Source organism: Chelonoidis abingdonii, chromosome 1 (assembly GCF_003597395.2).
Source record: "Chelonoidis abingdonii isolate Lonesome George chromosome 1, CheloAbing_2.0, whole genome shotgun sequence".
Taxonomy (NCBI): Eukaryota; Metazoa; Chordata; order Testudines; family Testudinidae; genus Chelonoidis; species Chelonoidis abingdonii.
Genome location: NC_133769.1, coordinates 225,360,177 through 225,380,348, shown reverse-complemented (window position 1 = coordinate 225,380,348; position 20,172 = coordinate 225,360,177). Strand labels below are relative to the sequence as shown.

The following is a 20,172-nucleotide window of genomic DNA, read 5'->3' as shown; positions in this document are numbered from 1 at the left end:
AAAGTGCAAAGTTTCAAAAAGTTCAATGAATAGAAGATTGTTGGGGGTGGAATAGATCTGGACAAGGCGAAGTCTAGAGATAAATGTGAGAAACGAGGGACATATGCTTGTTTTGTTAAAATACTGCATGTTTGCTGCTGAAGAAAAAAATCCAGAATACATAATAACGTTCTAGTTAAAGAAAACAATTTATATGTCTGTCTGGTGATGTTCTCCTCCTAATACAGCATGGCAAGAAAATCCTCCAAATATTAATGATTAACCCTGTTGAATTGGAGACAGTTCACCTCTCAGTGATTTCATAAATATCGGCTTCAATTACCTTTGGTAAATGAAATAACCAAACATTCATTTTCTGATATTGCTGTAAAACTAATCTGAAAAGTTTTCAAAATAAATCACTGTTTAAAAATATATAGTGTGTACCTTCTAAAACTGAAAGCTACATCTATCTGTGAATTGTGAAGAATATGTATTAAGGTTATATCAACCAATAAGAATGCATGTTTACGTAGAAAACCATGATTAAATCGAGTCTTCCTGATTCGAGATTTAAATCATGATTTAAATCAAATTTCAATCAATTTGATTTAAATCAAATCCACTCTGGTCCTAAGCCATTAATATAGCAGTGTAACTTTATGTTTATTTACACATAAAAGATTGCAACCTATTTTTTACAGATGTCAACCTTGCCATAATTAGCTGAACCTTTGTCATTTGCATGCTGGATTATTCACTGTGATCTAGTTGGTGCTACAGACAATGAAAACTCCAGTTGATAGAGAATACAGTGGTATGCTTACCTAATAGTGAAAAGAAGTTGTTGGGGTTGTATTCTGGAAATTTACATTAGTTTCTAGAGGTAGTTCATGGAGTTGGTTTCCATGAAAAACTATGAAGTGATTTATTATGCTGTCATGAATGCCTTGGAGATGGCCTCTTTCCTTATATTTTATTATGGCAGGTGTTTATCAACTGACAATGTAAAATATAAAGAGGTCATATCTACAATATGCAGAACACATACCATGAAAATCTTTACAGACCACAACCACCAGCAGCAGTTACACCTTTAAATGTATTTGAAGACATGTAAACTCTGGGGCACAGGTGTAAGGTGCTCTCTCAAGGCCACATGATACTCAAACGTATGTCCCTAAAAGAGTTTGATTGGGGGAAGAGCAATTTCAGTGGTGAGCCCTCAAATCTAGTATTTACTTTCCCTGGGTCTGACAAAGCCCCATTCTGCTGACTTACAGGGTATATAAGGCCTAAAAAAGCCCTGGCTGGTATGCTTTAATTGGGGTTAGTCCTGCTTTGAGGAGGGGGTTGGACTAGATGACTTCCTGAGGTCTCTTCCAACTCTAATCTTCTATGATTCTATGTCTACGCAGCAGCTAGACACCCACGGCTGGCCTGTGCCAGCCAATTCGAGACTGTTTCATTGCTGTGTAGACTTTCAGGCTTGGGCTAGAGCCTGAGCTCTGGGAGCCTCCCACTTTGCAGGATCCAAGAGCCTGGGCTTCAGCCTGAGCCCAGAATTCTACACAGCAGATAAACTGCCCTTCAATCTGAGCCCCACAAGCCCAAGTCGGTTAGGATTAGCCAGCTGCAAGTTTTTCTCTGGTGTGTAGACATACCCATAGAGCATACTGCAAACCCTATCAATGAGACAACTCTAATTAAAGTGAGGCTTATACATAAGTGCTTTGCAATATCAAGACCAGACTGCTCAGCAACTTGTAGAATCTGACCCTTAGTCTTCAATATTAGTGGGCTGGAAATGCATTAATCTAATGTGGTTTTACAGTGTTGTTGTAGCAATATTAGTCCCAGGATATTGCAGCGACAAGGTAAGTGAGGTAATATTTTTTACTGGACATCCTGAAAGAAATCTTTCCTGAACCCATTCTTTTGGCCTTCAAATAATTCCCCCTAACCTTGCCAAGCTCCCCACATACCAGGACACACCAATTCAAAACGGCACCAGACCCTACCATAACAGATGTAAAACACGAACACATATCTACAGTGCTATGACATTCAATACCTCCCATAACGTATCTTTCAAGATCCATAGGTCTTACACATACTTATCAACCTGTGGTATACCTTATCCAGTGCACTAAATGCCTCAATAACAACCAAACAATTATTACACTCTTGTACGAACTCACAGAAAAATCATAAAAGACAAAAAAATACACCCAATCACCCGTGGGTGAGCACTTTTCATAAAACATTCACTCCGTATCTGTCCTCTCAGTTCTCATCTTCAAAGAAAACCTGCATAACACCTTCAAAAGAAGAGCCTGGGAGCTTAAATTCATAACTTGGTTAGGGTTTGTACACACTACCGCTTACTTCAGTTACTTAAGTTGTTCAGGGTTGTGGAAACGCCACCCCCGGCCCGAGTGACATAAGTTACACTGACCTAAGCGCCAGTGTGGACTGTGCTATGTCGGTGAGAGAAGCTCTCCTGCCAATATACCTACCACCTCTTGGGGAGACTGAGTAATTATGTCAATGGGAGAGCTGTCTCCCACTGGCACAGAGCATCTGCACTAGCAGTGCTACAGCTGCAATGCTGTAGTGATTCTAGTGTAGATTAGCCCTTAGACACTAAGGGTATGTCTTCACTAGCAACGTTAAAGCACTGCTGTGTGGCTGTGTACTTGCAGCACCAGCACTGGGAGTAAAAACAACCCCCCCCCCCACAAGGGGAGTAGTTACCAGCACTGGGTGCACTGTCTATACTGCCACTTTACAGCGCTGAAACTTGCAGCGCGCAGGGGGATGTTTTTTCACCCCCCAGAGTGAGAAATATTCAGCGCTGTAAAGTGGCAGTGTAGACAAGGCCTAAAGCTTCATCTACACTGGCAAGTGAAAGACAAAACTTTTGTGGTTCAGAGGTGTTAAAAAAACCACACATCCCTAAAAGACAAAAGTTTTGCCAACGACAAGCACTAGTGTGAACAGCACTTTGTCAGCAGGAGCCATCTCCTGACAAGTGGTCCCCGCCATGGCATCCGCCTGGCATTTATGTGCGCCTGCCTAGTGCCCAGCAGGGCAGAGAAGTCGCGGCTTCGTGCCTGCCGGGGACAGAGAACTCCGGGGCTGCGGTTTCTCTCTCTCTTCTCTGGGGCTGCAGGCGCCAGTGTTCTCTGTCCCTGGCAGGTGCAGGATTGTGGCTTCTCTCCGGCTTCGCAGCCCCACACCTGCCGAGGACAGAGAACACCGGGGCCGCAGGCTTAAGCCGGAGAGAAGCCGCAGCCCTGCGCCTGCTGGGGACAGAGAACTCCGGGGCTGCGGGCACTGGTGTTCTCTGTCCCTGGCAGGTGTGGGGCCCGCCTAGTGCCCAGCAGGGGAGAGAAGCCGGGGCCCCATGCCTGCTGGGGACAGAGTATTCCGGGGCTGCAGGCACTGGTGTTGTCTGTCCCTGCACCTTCTCTCCGGCTTCTCTCTGCACTGCTCAGAACGGCCACCCACAAAACAAAACAAAAATGCTCCGACTCTGCAGAATGGACGGAATACCACTCCGTAGCATATGCTGTCCCAGGCACGTGCTTGCTCCACTGGTGCCTGGAGCCAGCCCTGTATGTGAGTATTCTTCCTGCACTGATACTGCTGTTTTCTTGTGCTTTGCAATTTAATTTTTTTTAACATTTTGCCCCAAAATGAGTGGTTCAAATAAAAGACAGTGTACGTATTATTTCAACGCAGAGTAGGAAGAATGCTATTGTTTTACTGAAAATAAAGGGAAATGTGTTTGCTTATTGTGCGGGGATGCTGTTGTAGTGCCGAAAAAACAATGTTGAACACCATTTCCACACTAATCACGGCTCTTTTGACATGAGCCATCCACTTAAATCTGGAGTTCAGAAAGAAGAAAATTAATCAACTCAAATCAAACCTATCTGCCCAGCAATCTGTTTTCACTAGACAAGTGGTAAAGTCTAAAAGTGCTACTATTGCTTCCTTTTGCTCATCTGCCTGCGAAGAAGAAAAAACCCTTTCAAGATGGTGAATTGTTGAAGGAAGCATTTTTTGACTGGTGCTGATTGCCTGTTTCAAGGATTTACTAATAAGGGTGAGATTTTGTCGGCAATACAAGACTTGCAGTTATCAGACAACACAGTTACGAGAAGGATACATGCAATTTCAAGCAACATGCAAACTCAGCTAAAAGATGACTTGGAAATGTGACTGGTTTTCACTGCAATTCGATGAGTCGACAGATATATTGGATACAGCGCAGTTGGCAGTTATGAGGATGGTATTTAGTGACTTCACCGTAAGAAAGAGTTACTAAAAGTATTGCTTATGAAAAGGCAAACAAAGGGCGAGGACATCTATAATTTATTCAAATCATACGCAATATCAATTAGTATGCCACTACACAAGCTGTCTGCAATCACCACTGATGGGGCACTAGCAATGATGGGCAGAAGAATGAATCCTTTCCAAACTTTATGTCTTATTGCATTATCCACCAAGAAGCTCTGTGCATCAAAGTTCTTTCTTTTCAACACGTCATGAATGTCATTATTAAAATAATTAACTCTATTCGAGCACAACCTTTGCAATGCCGACTTTTTAAGGGCCTGTTGGAAGATGTTGATGATAAACAATCTGTTCTTATCTTGCACACATCAGTATGATGGCTGAGCAAAGGTAAAGTTCTTGCATGTTTTTTAAGCCTAATTGAAGAGATCGAAGAATTTCTGAAGTCCACAAATCAGAACTTCAAGCAACTATAAGACTCCAGCTGGTTAATGGACTTGGCTTTTCTTGCCGACATCACTGACAAATTGAACATTTTAAATCTTGAGCTCCAGGGAAAAGACAAACATGTGGCTCAAATGACAGAGTCTGTAAAATCATTCAAAATAAAACTGATCTTGTGGATGTCACATATGAAGACTAAGTCTCTCATACATTTCCCAAGTATGAAGAAAATGGTATGACACAGTGATTTTAATCCATCACCATGTTATCCACATTCAAACACTTCTGGAATAATTTGAAAAGAGATTTCAGCAGTTCACCATCATTGAGCCTGTAGTTGCCTTTCTTGTGAATCCTTTTATTTGCCAAATAGAGGTAACAGAAATGCCTACATCAATTACGAGTCTCATTCAAGTAAGAGCAGAAAACATGGAACTGGAGATTTTGAACCTTCAAAATGATATTGTTCTAAAATCCTGCACAACAGATGAAAACTTTTGGAATCTGGTTGTCAAAAAAAGTTTCCTGCCTTAAAAAAACGTAGCATACAAAATAAAATCTTATTTCGGTTCCACTTATCTATGCGAAGTTCTGTTTTTAACAATGAACACCATAAAATCAAAATACAGATCTCGGCTTACAGATGCCCAGCTTGACAATTGCTTACAAATGGGAATATCATCCTACTCTCTCAACTACAAAAAACTGGCTGAAGAAATGCAGTGCCAAAAATCACACTGACTTTATTAGAAAAACCACGTGAATTAATGATACCTATTTTCCATTAAGTGCTGATGAGCATATATGATTAATTTGTATTTAACTTTTTCGTATTTGTTTGTTTATTGAAATACAGATACAAGTAACAATACAAAGAATATTTTTTAATTAACCATAACTGGCTATGTTAAAGTAAGAATAATAAATATATTTGGACCAGTAGTTCAACGTTTTACTTTTTTTAAAATAAATAAGATGAAAACTGTTTATGATATTTATTTTGTAAAAACTCCTTAATTTTTCTTCCAGGTAGATAAAAAAGAGCAAATTCACATGGTAAGGCGAAAGAATAATTGCCGAATAATTTAATACATACCTTTTACATGTAAAATTACCTTTTTTATCTTATGGATTCATATATTATGTAATATTAAATATGATGTGGGTATTATTCAATGTACAAATACAAAATAAGCCTTGAAAAATTGTTGGTGCCTGCCACACACTTCTGAAAAGATGAATGTGCTACTGGCCACAAAAACGTTGGGGACCACTGCCTGAGTACAATGCTAATGCAGGTCGTTGGGGGTGGAAGTTTTTTTGTCAGCAGGAGAGCATGCCTTTTAGCGGCACAGCTGTAGCTGTTGCTAAAAGCTGGATAGTGTAGACTGATAGCCTAAAAATCGTGGTCTTAATAAAGGACACTGGATTTATGGCTCCTTACAACAATCTATAACCCACTAATCCTCCTTTGGGCTACAAGTGCAGAGGTGTTAACTGCCTACTTCACCTTGAATGGTCTTTTATAATCTGTTTAGCATAAGGAGTTAACAGTCTGTTCCACCTTGTATTTAGCTGCCACGCTCTATGTTTCCCAGACCTGATGAAGAGCGCTGGGTAAAATCCAAAACTTGTCATTTGTCCAATAAAAGGTATTACCTCACCCACCTTGTCTCTTTAATCTAATGCAACATTTAAGTCATTTTTAAAAAACTGTATTTAAGTTATACACCGCTACCTTGATATAATGCTACCAAATATAACACGAATTTGGATATAACGTGGTAAAGCAGTGCTCCAGGGGGACGGGGCACCGCACTCCTCTGGATCAAAGGAAGTTCAATATAACACCGTTTCACCTATAACGCAGTAAGATTTTTTGGCTCCCAAGGACAGCATTATATTGAGGTAGAGGTGTATTTACTTTATATATGCCTACAGGTTAGTATAGGCACATAATGTAAATTAAGTAAACTACACAATTATTACAATCTGTTCAGAAGAAAACAAAATGAAAGTGTGGCAAACATCTCTAATGTAATTAGCTGCTGCTTATACGTCAAAAAAAATTCTGATAAATTTAGGCATTAGTGCTTAAATATACATTTTTACACAGAAAGGGCCAAATCCTGCAAACTTCTGTTCACCCATGTACCTCCACTAAAGTTTTGGAACTACTTAAGTGAGATAATCTAACTCAGAACAGGTCTACTCGATAAATACTGTATTTACCAGATTCCAAGACCAAAGTTGAACTACAAAGCAAATTACATACCCCCCCCCCCAAAATAAAACCACATTTAAATATATTAATCCAAGGAGAATATGGCAAAAAACAACAAAACTCAAAGTTATGATGGAATGTACAAAATTCATGTCATGGTGAAGAACAAAAACCTTCACATCAGCTTAATTAAAGGATTCTCGTTTTGCACACTTGTGCTTTCACTAACTTGTGTCCCTCGGCTATACCAAGATGCTTTTTTGGGGGGTAATTTTCTATTACTGATAAATACTTGCTCTTTCAGAAGCTTGAAATGTTTTTTACACTATTAATTTGGCAATTGACGGATCCTCTTCTGATCTTTGAGGCTATATATGATATCTGATTTGATTAGTGAACCACTTCTGGGATCCAAGGAATTACTAGTAAATTATAGACAAACAACAAAATTGTTAGCAAATGTCAATGGGACTACATGTAGCATGCAAAATCAAGCATGTGTGGAAGTCTTTGCAGGATGAGGACTCTTACTCCCAATTTCTCAATATTTGCTACAGGATGCACAAGACAAAAAACCCACTGCAAGTGTTAGTTTTCAATTGCAGGTTAAAAAAAATAAATCTACATTTTATTTGTAAATTGAAAAAATCCAATATGGAAAGGAACACCAAGTTGTTGTTTCAAAGTTTGTTTTCAGAACTGTACATGCTTTGTGCAGACAATGAAGTTTAAATATTAATGAAGACCCATTCTGTACTATACATTTTTATACAGCAATACAAAAGAATATTGACTTTAATTGTGTAAAAAGTACAGATTAAGAAAAAAAATTTATTGTTATGAAGTAGAATAATAGGCATTTTGAAATTAAAATCTGGCTGTAAGAGCAGTTTTATTCTATAATGGCTGATAAGTGGTAACTGATTTCAAGGAACTTGCTTGTTGCTTGTTGCTGCTAATTTACCCAAAATTTTATTTCCTGAGCATGCGCAACTGTGTTTATAGTGAAATAGAAATCAACAGAGCAAAGTGGCAGCAGGAACAGATATCACTCCACAGATCAAATTCTATTCACTTCATTGAAATCGCACTTGTGTAACCAAGAACAGAATAAAAGTCCAAGAATATCAGTTAACTGCTGAAATAGGAGCTCTCTAAGTAATTTTTCTGCCCAATCAAAGCAACAACTTTTTAAATATTCTCTCAGTAAATGAGTAAATTATTTTTTTTTTAAAGTTATGCTGGTCCAGATCTACTGTCAATCTCTCCAGTTCCACTGAAGTTTGTGGAGTTATGCTGACATACAAGAGAGGAGGATCAGACACTTGCATGCATGCATGCATACAATCTCGAAGATATTCTCCTACGAGAAGCGTCTTAGTGACTTTGGAGCCTAAATACCATTGCCTTTCAATGAGACTTAGAAACTTCTGAAAATTTCACCTTACCATTTTAACATAAACCAAATGTTGAGTAATAGGCATACAGTTTTCTTCTTTTATAACATACATTTATAGCACCCATCACCAAAGTATCTAGTGACCTCAATTAAAGTGTAGATTTTTAAAAAACATGTACACAATATCTGTCTAAAAGTAAATGTCAGTGAGAATTGATTCTGATTATGCTGATGCCCAGTTACAATAATATACCGTATATACCCGATCATAAGCTGAATTCTTTTAGTAAAAAAAGGGAAGCACCAAAGAAGGGAGTCAGCTTATGAATGGGTATAGAGAGGGAGAGGTGAAACATAGCCTCTCCTCCCAACAGAAGGAGGAAGGAGAGACAGCACAGCCAGCAGAGACAGAAGGGAAGAGGCGGGGCCAGAGTCTCTCTGCTTCTGGCCACATTGCTCTACCCCCAGCCTCGGAAGCAGCTGCAGCTTTGGGGCTGGCATGCTGCAGCCATGCTCCTCAGCCCTGCCCCCCAGAGCAGGCTGTGGCCACGCTGCCTGGCCCGCCAGAGCACACTGAGGCCATGCCACCTGGCCCAACCTACTGGAACATGCTGCGGCCATGCCGCCCAGTCTGGCCCCCCGGAGCAGGCTGCGGCCGCGCAGCGCAGCCTGCCAGAGCAACTCCAGCCAGGCCAGAGACATCCTCCCCTGCCTCTCCCCAGATAAGGTGGGAAAGGATGAGATGGGGAGAGTGTGGAGGTCCCAGGCTAGGGTCATGTGGGGGGTGGTCTCAGGGGTTACTCCCCTGACCCCCAGCTTCTCCCCCTCAAAAAATTTCCCCACCAGTTGCTGTCCTGGCCTGTCAGGGTAAGCAGCTGGCACACTGGGACACTTTGTTTACTTAGGTTTACAGCCGTGCCTTCAGAAGCTTGAGGTAAACAAACCATCTTGGCCTGCCAGCGGCTTATCCTGATGGCCCGGGAGCCAAAGTTTGCTGACCCCTGAGTTATAGGGTCAGCTTATGAACGAGTCATAAAAATTTCCCATTTTTTACTTATCCATCTTGGGTGGGTCAGCTTATAAATGAACCAGCTTATGATCAAGTATATACGGTAGGCCCTATCCACTTTGGGCCTTTCAAGGGTTTTAAAAAAAAAATAAATAAATAAAAAAAAAAAAATCAAGCAGCGAGATGTGGACAGCATTAAGAATGACTGAAATAAACTGAACTTCATATGGATGAACTTACTTAAAATGTCCTCATAAGGAATCATTTACAAAGAAACATGGTAAACCTACCAGTTCTCCAGTTATAAAACAAGCTAATTTCTAAAAGTAGAAGACATTACTTTCAGATATTAGATCCTTGATATATGTTATTTGCCAGACAGAAAAAAAAGTATCAATCGTCTGTCTTTTTTTCCCCCTCCTAACGGGTTTGGGAATCTTACCTATTTAACGGCATGCTGCCCTAGCTAAATGATGAATCCTGCCTATTGCTTTCAAATGCACCAACCTTCTCAAAAACACTGGATGGTGTCATCAAACAAAACCTGATGTTCTGAATGATGGTGTCGGTATGTCTCCAGCGTCTTCTATCATGCCGCAGCCAAGCCTGAACAGCCTCGTACAGCTCTATCTCTGGAAACCTGCTCAGATGATCATTATCCAAATAAGACATAAGCTTTTCAAAGCTCAGATAGGACAAGAAGTCAGGTCTGGACATGAGCGGCACAAAATTCTCTAGCAGAAAAGAGTCCGACTTTTCCCTGACTCCATCGATGTTTACACCAAAATCATCTAACAGTCTCATAATTTCTGCACAGTTTTCTAAGCAGATTTTTGCTAAAAGAAAAGAGCAGCAGAACTTCACCACTTCTATAAGCTGAACATACATGGCAGCCTGCAGAATCTCATGAACAGTGTTCATGCTCAGTTCAATGTTTCCGTAGTACATGAATTGGAGGACATGGCTGAAGCCTGTGGCAGTCAGACCTTTCAAATGGATTTTATCTTGATCTCGTTCCCTCATGTCGGCTGTGAACATAATCCTGAAGTAATCACTCTGGGTGGCAAGCAGGGCTTTATGGGCCTGAAACTGGTGGTCTTCAATGACAAGAGTGACGTCAAGAAGCAATCCCTCCTCATACAGTGCTCTGAAACCAGCAGAGACACTGGTATCATGGATGGCGGAGCTAAACCCTTCCACGTCCCCTGCCATGAATCACCTGAAAAAAAGGAATCAAAGGAGAAAGTATTAGTTTTAAGAGTTTACAGAATACAAGCTTTTCCAGACCAGATGAACCTTAACATTAATATCTATTTGTTAAATGTCAATGAAAATAAATTATCTACAAAAAATGATTAGGTGGGCCACCCTTTGCAGAAAACATCCATTTTTAAATCACTTGTTTTGTTTTACAGCCTTGAAAATCAATTTAACCAACAAAAATGCAGCTAGAACAAGTTTCTAGATATCAAGTGTAATATACATTTATTTCAAATTTCTGGTGCTAAAAGCAGATTAATGTGCAAATGAGATAATACTATTTATATTCTATTAATTTTACATCACTCTATGGCCAGATAATTATGAAATGCCTCCAAAAGCTAGTCACATTGCACGTTTCTTTCCACAGTGATCCCCATAAGAACATATCACTGGAGAGCACAAAACAAACATTTAAGATATTAAAGGCATCTGAAAGAAAGAGAAACTTCTGCATCTTAAAAAAATAAGACTCCATAGGCCTTTACAAAGCAATAATTTTTAAAGACTTGTTATAGTAGAAGGTGAAAGTATTTCAATTCTCTCTATTAGATTGTTCATGGAAACAAAGCATTTTGATCAAGTGACTTAGTCTCTATCTTCCCCCACTGTAAAATGGAGATAATTATTTTTTATCTACTTCTTAGTGCTATTTGTGAGGCCTAACTAGATAACAAGTCTGAAGAAGTGGAAAATATACATGGGAGTGCAAAATATTAAGGCCATCAGAAGCACAGTTGAGAGTAAAACTCAGCAAATACTTCCGTACGTGTTGGGGGGTTGTTAAGGCTCAACTGCATATTAAGCACTCGATGTTTCTCAGATGGAAGGCATTACATATGTGCTAAATATTTAATGGCAAAACATACATGGGAGTAGGAAATTGAAAAGTAAGAGTATGATGGGACACCACCTGATAGGGATTTGGGAAGACACCTAGTCAGGAAAAAAAATTCTTATTCAATATCTAGGATTTACTTAAATGGGCAAGAGTTTCAGCCTTAACACTGAAATTTCTGGCTTTTTCCAGTTTAAGCCAAGCCATTAACTTTGAAGTGTGAATGTTTTTATATTAATTTAATAAAATTGCCCTTAACTCTGAATTTCCTGCAACAGTCATTACATTAAATTAGTTTTCTGTATTTAGTTTAAAAACTAAATGGGTTGTTGGCACATAGTTTTTAAAACTGAAATATATTATAGTGGTGATAAATGTAAGAAACCATTAACTTTCAAAAAATCGTTTCTATAAAACTTAAAAATTACCAAACTGTTTATATTTAAATATTATGAAGACAAAAATGGCTCATACCTGGTATGCCAAGTGTCACAGGTTTAAGACAGTGGTCATAATTAGGGCCCTACTAAATTCGTGGCCGTGAAGAATGCATCATGGACCATGAAATCTGGTCTCTCCTGTGCAATCTGACTATTGTAGGATAGCCTCTTTTCGGTAAGGACCCCCCCCCCCCGCCCCAGTTACACCACCAGGAAATTTAAGATTCTTTAAAATCCTCTCTTTCTGAAATTTACCAAATGGATTGTAAATTTGATAGGGCTCTAGTCATCATGTTGTTCCCACTCTAAGCCTCACATCTTGACAACTGTCATTTTAACTGAAAATTACTAGAGGGGATTCTGTATGCAGCTCATCCCCTCCTCCCCCCACCCCATTCCTTAACTGATAGCACAGAAAGGAAAAACATGCAGCCTACCTCAAATTCAAATGATGAGTGGGCATTTACAGCCCTGTCCAAAAACATTAGTGCTATTCCCACATTGTTGGATCCTGCTGGCAATCTTCAGGCACAGCAGTACTGATCACAGAAGTGTGCTCTACATGAAATACAGGTTAATCCCTGAACCCTACTAAAATTTCCATCAACAGGAGCAGCAGCACCTGAGTGAAAATGACAATTATTTCAGTAAGTTTCCTTCCACATTCATGATGGGGACAGGCTACGTTCAGGGGTAGTGGAGGAAAAGATATGACCCCCCCAATGTCTATCTACAGAGAGAAGAGAAACTGTCCATGGTTACCCCAACACCTATAACTGAGACATCATACCTCTGCCTCTGTTGCTCCTGCATATAGCATGTCCCCACCAGCAGAATGAAAACAACTAAAGTCACATTATTTTCCCTCCTCTGCTGCTCCTACTAAGGAAAACTACTATGACAAGCAGCTGAGAATGAGCACTATTGGGCGTGGGAATGGGGGAGAAAGAACCATGCCTTAAACTCCTCACCCCCAGCATCACCAACACTTCAGAAGGAAAGGAGCAAAAAACAGAAACAACAGACGTCCTCTCCCCAACGAGGGAAAAGGATTTGCCTAGCAAAAATTAAGGAAAGTTCCACAGGATGGTCAACGGCAGCACATATTTGTCTCGTAACAACCTAATCCGGGGCAGGCAAACTACATCCCATGAGCCTAACCATTTTCAGTCAGCCCGCGAGCTCCCACTGGGGAGCGGGATCTGGGGCTTGCCCAGCTCCATGGTGCCGGGTTGGTGGCTGCACCATGCCGCTCGGCCCCACTTCACCACTCTATCATGGTTGGGGGCCGCTCCATGCATAGGAGCCAGAGAAGGGACATCACTGCTTCCGGGAGCCACTTAAGGTAAGCGTTGCTCGGAGACTGCACTCCTGAGCCTCTCCCCACGCCCCAACCCTCTACCCCAGCCCTGATCCTCCGCCCACTCTCCAAACCCCACGATCCCAGCACGGAGCACCCTCCTGCACCCCAAACCTCTTATCCCCAGCCCCACACCTCCAACCAGAGCCCTCACCCCCTCCCACACCCCAACCCCAATTTTGTGAGCATTCATGACCCGCCATACAATTTCTATTTTCCGATGTGGCCCTCAGGCCAAAAAGTTTGCCCACCCCTGACCTAATCCCTCACTCTGTGGATAAAGTACAAGACACGACAAAGAATCCCTGAGGAACGGCCTTTTCCAACCACCCTCTGGCCAAAGGAACAGTGTTAGTAGGCTCTATGGCTACATCAGGCTCACCCTCCACGGTTTAATACATAGGTATCATGATGTAGGGTATCTGGAATTAGAAAAGGAAAGAAATGGGTAACAACAGGGTGCCTTGAAAGACTGCTTCATAATGCTCTAAAGAAAGTTGGAAGAAACATGAAGGGTGAAAATGCACAGGAAGAGATTGGCAGGAAGAGGAGGGACAAAAAATGCACCATGTTCAAAGGAGCATTTGCTGATTTGCAACGCTACTCTTCAGACAGACAGAGATTCAGAGAAAAGAAGAGGGAAACATGCTCCTTACATTTTAGCATAGTGATTACATTCAAGATTTTCATCCATCCATCCCACTGTGATTGTTAAATAGTTAAGTAACTGAAAGCACTTGGAAATAAAGTACCCCCCCTTAAAATTCTGAATTTACTCTATTTGAAGAGTAGGATGCCAGAAGGTAAGGTGGAAAACATCCTCACAATACATAAAAAAATAACCCTGTCTTCAAAGAGTAACGGCTAAAATTCCACTGACATCTTTGGGTTTCCAAAACATCTGCCATCCTATGAAAATGAGAGGGTTCATTTCCATTTCTAGCCTAAGACTCAATAAGGTTAATGCAAGCTGCCAAACACTTCATTATTACCTAATGTTTCAAGAAGGAGTTTAACATTACAAGTGCTGCTTTTAAAAGAAAAAAAAGTAGAGCATTTAACAAAGACAGATGAAGGATTATTTTTAGTAAATCTTCATTTACCTATCCCAAAATACTTTGCCTTCTGCGTGTCAGATACTATTAAACTCACTTGTCAAGTTTGTAACCAGATTTTTAAGAAATGTGAGAGAAAAGATATTGAAGGAGACTCCTCCATCTTAACACAATATAAAGCATCCTCAGAGCCCCTCTAGTCTCACACAATTTGTATTGAGAGAGTGGAAAGAAAAAAAAAAAGCTATGCATCTTCTACCCCATTAAATACATATCTTGCCACATAACAGAAGTCAGCAGCACTGCTGTGGATACCCACATGGCCCCACAGTATAACAACATTTTTATGGCTGACTTAGAACAACACTCCCTCAGCTCTTGTCCCCTAACACCCTTACTCTACTTGCACTACATTGATGACATTATCATCTGGACCCATGGAAAAGAAGCCCTTGAGGAATTCCACCATGATTTCAACAATTTCCATCCCACCATCAACCTCAGCCTGGATCAGTCCACACAAAGAGATCCACTTCCTGGACACTACAGTGCTAACAAACAATGGTCACAAACATCACCCTATACCGGAAACCTACTGACTGCTATTCTTACCCTTCATGCCTCAAGCTTTCATCCAGACCACATCACATGATCCATTGTCTACAGCCAAGCTCTAAGATGTAACCGCATTTGCTCCAATCTCTCAGACAGAGGCAAGCACCTACAAGATCTCTATCAAGCGTTCTTAAAACTACAATACCCACCTGTTGAAGTGAAGAAAAAAACACATTGGCAGAGCCAGAAGAATACCCAGAAGTCACCTACTCCAGGAAAGGCCCAACAAAGAAAGTAACAGAACACCACTAGCCGTCACCTGCAGCCCCCAGCTAAAACCTCTCCAGCGCATCATCAAGGATCAACAACCTAGCCTCACTCTCACAGATCTTGGGAGACAGGCCAGTCCTTGCTTACAGATAGCCCCCTCAACCTGAAGCAAATACCACCAGCAATCACACAACAAAAACACTTAACCAGGAACTTATCCTTGCAACAAAGCCCGCTATGAACTCTGTCCACATACCTATTCAAGGGACACCGTTATAGAACCTAATCGCATCTGCCTCACCAACAGAAGCTCGTTCACCTGCACATCTACCAATGTGATATATGCCATCACATGCCAGCAATGCCCCTCTGCCATGTACATTGGCCAAACCGGACAGTTTCTATGCAAAAGAATAAATGGACACAAATCAGACATCAAGAATTATAACATTCAAAAACTAGTTGGAGAACACTTCAACCACCGTGGTGACTCAATTATAGACCTAAAAGTCGCAATTCTTCAACAAAAAAACCTTCAAAAACAGACTCCAATCAGAAACTGCAGAACTGGAATTAATTTGCAAACTGGACATCATTAAATCAGGCCTGAATAAAGACTGAGTGGATGGGTCATTACACAAAGTAAAAACTATTTCCCCATGCTAATTTTCCCCCTACTCTTACTCACATCTTCTTGTCAACTGTTTGAAATGGGCCATCCAGATTATCACTACAAATGTTTTTTTTCTCCTGCTGATAATAGCCCACCTTCATTGATTAGTCTCATTAGAGTTGATATGGCAACACTCATTTTTTCAAGTTCCCTGTGTGTATATATATCTTCCTACTGTATTTTCCACTGCATGCATCCGATGAAGGGGGTTTTAGCCCATGAAAGCTTATGCCCAAACAAATTTGTTAGTCTCTAAGGTGCCACAAGACTAACACAGCTACCACTCTGAAACCTGTCACATTTGAATAGGTATGCACAGCCCTATTTTTTTAGCACAAGACTTACAAAAAACAATTCTCTGTACCACTAACTTATACATAGCAATAAACATGGGGTGGACTAATGGGCAGAGTCAGGGACAATTCAAAGACAAAGTGAAATTGCTAAAAAAATTATTTATATTGCTGATATCCTCAATCTAAAGAAAAGAGCAATAATTACCATATATACTTGTTTATAAGTCGAATATTTTTGGTAAAAAAGTGATGCATCAAAGAGCAGGAGGCAGCTTATAAAAGGGGTTTACACCAAAATTTGATGACTTTAAACTCTATGGAATCATTGAATTGAATATCTAAAACATTGTCATTTTGTTTACCTGGAGCATTTAAAGGCATGGAGCCCCTAAGCTCCCTATGGCCGCGGTGCGCCGTTCCCAGCCAATGGGAGCTGCAGGAAGTGGCACAGAGAGCTGAGGGGCTCCAGGCCTGAAGATGCTCCAAGTAAACAAAACGTCCCGACCCCCAGTGGCTCACCCTGACGGCCGGGAGCCAAAGTTTGCCAACCCCTGAAATTGGGTTGGCTTATGAAAGGGTCACATAGTTTTTTGCTATTTTTACCTAACCATCTTGGGGGGGTTGGCTTATAAATGAATGGGCTAGTGAATGAGTATATATGGTAGTTTAATTATAACAAAGTGCTATAAAAATTTCAGATGCAAGTATTTTGCAAAATAATTTTTCCATTCCTCCCACACACATACTTGCAAACTTATATGTAATTCTATTTGCTATTAAAGTGCTACAGCCAATTTCTCAGAAGACAATGACGAAATGATCGTTTTCACGGTCATATCAATAAAAATGCAAAAATTTAGACTTCACGTTTCCTCCACCTAAGCAAATCGCTCTGAAATGTGACTAGGTAGCCAGAAGCTTTCTCCCCCTTTCCCTCCCCTCCCCCACACCCACCCGCATGAGATTAGTGTGTTTCTGTCTGAAGGCAATATATAGTCTAATACATGGAGTTTCATATTATAACCCAGTTTGGTCTTGCCTGCACAGCCGAAACTAAACCATGTTATAGTCCCAAAAAGATCAGAACTGCAATACTGTTTGATAATATGGTTCTAATAAGTCTGGACTTCTGGTAAGAGAAAGAGTATCATCACATGGTCAGAGCACTCCCATCTTATAACATGATTCACAGTGCATTAAAATTTGCTGCAATAGATGGGCCTTTAAAACCATATTTTAAGATTATAATAAAAAGAATGAAACATTTCTATCATAACCAAAACACACCTGTAGCTATGGGCCAAACAATCAGTTGTAGTTACCAGTCCAGTCAGAACCTCCCCTAATTCTGCAGAACTTCTGTCTCATTAACTTGCATTACAAGAGCTTGGTAGATATGAAATTTTAACTTGAAATGACCATGTTATTAATATCCAACAGTGAAATACTGATTCAACTGAAGTCAAAAGGAGTTTTGCCATTGATTTCAATGGGGACAGGATTTCATTCTAAATAATATGTTGTATATTACAACCAATAGTATTTGCCTTCCTTTAAATAATTTAGGTATTGGACATGGCATAAAACCGTTCAGCAATGTATTTATTTATTTAGTGTTTGCATATTCGCCAAGCCAGGCAATGAACGTCACAATCAGATCTAACAGTAAATCAGTGATAGTCAAAAAGTGATCCTTTCAATGTGAAGTTGTCATTAACAAAAAAATTATTAAAATAGCAACATTTAACATTAATAAAGTAGCAAGACAAACCTTTGATATCTAATAGCCCTGAACATCTAAATTGATCAATTTATACTAACAAACTTAACGGTCTGAATTGTTACCGTATGGAACGTAGTATTATAATAAAAACCACAAAATTCTGAATACTACTGAAAACTCACTTTACAAAGTGCAGAACAAAATAAAGGACATTCATTCCATCTTAATTTTAATGCAAACTTTGTACATAGTTTTTTCTTCATCCTATAGTAGTTTTATATTTCCAGTAATCTACTCTGGTATTTCTTGACATGTTTTGATAATATTTGCTAATCCTACAAATCACATGATATAAATTAATACAATTTTTACTCCCTTGCTGATTACTGAGCACTTTTTTTTTCTCTCCTCAATTTACGTTTTTGGGAGACTACTACAATTTATGTAACTGGCATATTCCTGAATCAAACCTCAAATATCAAGTTGCCCCAATGTATAGAGTAGCAGTTTTCAGAGCCAGGAGATGGGGTTACTTACCAATATAAAAATCTTTGGATTCTTCCATCAAGCTGCAAGCATCAGACTAAATGCTAATTAGTGATCTCAGTCGTGGCCAAATTTTTGGAACACAAAGCCCTTCACCAGAATTGACACCAGTGAGTAACCCTGTTGCTAACTTCAGCACACAGGCCTGGACTGAATAAACATGGAAGGTGAACTAGAACAGACTGCTCCAAAAGAGGATGCACATTGGAAGCATGGGCATGAGAAGCTTATAATGCTGTTGGCCACACCATGTGTGTTTTGTGGAAAGAAAGGTTCAGTCTTCATGGCTTTTCCCCTAGCTAACTAATCTCACTTTAAAAGACGGAGAGATTTAAAACGAAAACAAACACAAACTCAGCACTACCCACTTCACAACCTCCCCACACGTTGTGCTCGCCATTGGGAACAAGACTGATCACCAGGCCAGTCTCCCTCTGGAAATAAAAGGTGTGCGGGAAGGGTGGGAGAAAATAAAAAACACTAGAAGGGGGTATCTAGTTTCCCACGACACCTTCTAGGTGGCAGAAGAGCCAGGTGAGAGATAAAAAACACCAGAGGCCGGGCAGGACGTGCGCCCACCACGCACCCTGCTGCAGCCGGTTACACAACCCCGAGCATCCCCCCGCCACCATAATTACACTAGAAACCCCCACCAGGATTATCTCCTTCCCTTGTGCAGCTGCTGCTGCTGGAAACACGCAACAAGCCTCCCGCCACCCCTCACATGGGGCGGCAAAGGCGGCTGAGCGAGCGGGGTGTCACACCGCCTTTGCCCAGCCCATCGGGGACGGGGGAAGGAGCAGGGGCGGGGGGGGGGGGCAAGATGTTTAAACTGGCGCGGAAGCGGCTCTACCCCTCGGGCCAGGAGCAGCGGCGGCGAGTGGCGGGGGAGGATGAGAAGGGGGGTCCCGGCAGCGGCGTCACCTACCTCTCAGCAGCAGCAGCACTGAAGATGCAGCTCCGCCCGCCCAGCCTGCAGAGCGGGGGGTCTCGGTGTGACATAAAGACAGGGGAGGAGGCGGCGCGCCCCGGGGGCTGAAGTGCGGGGCAAGGGCTGAGGTGACGCCCGCGGGAGGGTGGGGGGCGCGGCTGGGCCCCTCCTCCCCACTGCGCCTGCGAGGGAGACGCCGCCGGCACTGCCCAGGCACCAGCGCTCCCGGCCCCTCGCTCGGCCACGGCCTTGCCCCCGGACCCCTGTCTCGCCCCCCCACCCCGCTCACACTTGTTTACCTTCTTCGCTGCCTAGCACAGCCACGGGCGCCATCTTCCCCCAACGACAGGCCCCCCGCACCCCGCGTCACTTCCGCCGCCGCCACCTGCGGGAGAGCGGGAGGGGCAGCCCCCCTGCGCCTATTGCTCCGCCATTGCCACCGCCACCCCCTTTCACTGCCTCTCGCTGCCCTGTTACTGTCATCCCCACCTTTCATTACCTCACTACACGGCCTCCCACTCCGCATCTCTTACTGACACACCTACCCCATTCATGGCCTCACCCACTGCACCCCCATCTCCTTCATTGCCTTAACTGCACCACCATTTCCCTGCCTCTCTCTGCACCGCCACCCCCACCTCCTTCACTGCATCTCACTTCACCCCCACCCCCTTGCCTTTTACTGCACTGGCGCTGTCATCCCCACCCCTTACATGTCTCACACTACACCTTCTATACTACTACCTCATGCTCTTCATTGTCTCACAATGCACCTCCTACTGCCACACCACCCCATTCATTGTCTCACGCAGTTTGCCCCTTTATATGCCGTACTTCCTACTGCCATCCCATTTACTGCTTC

General features: G+C 41.8%; 1 protein-coding gene across 3 annotated transcripts in view; it reads right to left on the bottom strand.

Annotated features, from left to right (window-relative positions):
* KLHL15 (kelch like family member 15) overlaps positions 1 to 19,673 on the bottom strand; it is a 39,876-nt gene extending 20,203 nt beyond the window's left edge. For 2 of the 3 annotated variants that reach the window (XM_032803087.2, XM_075059911.1), the window contains exons 1-2: positions 19,610 to 19,673; positions 9,871 to 10,582 (exon numbers count right to left, since the gene is read on the bottom strand). In XM_032803087.2, coding sequence (XP_032658978.1) covers positions 9,871 to 10,575 — 705 coding nt within the window. In that variant the 5' untranslated portion in view covers positions 10,576 to 10,582; positions 19,610 to 19,673. Of the gene's footprint in view, positions 1 to 9,870; positions 10,583 to 19,307 lie in introns of all 3 variants that reach the window. The other variant, XM_032803088.2, reaches the window with a different exon arrangement.
* Positions 19,674 to 20,172: the final 499 nt, after the last annotated feature.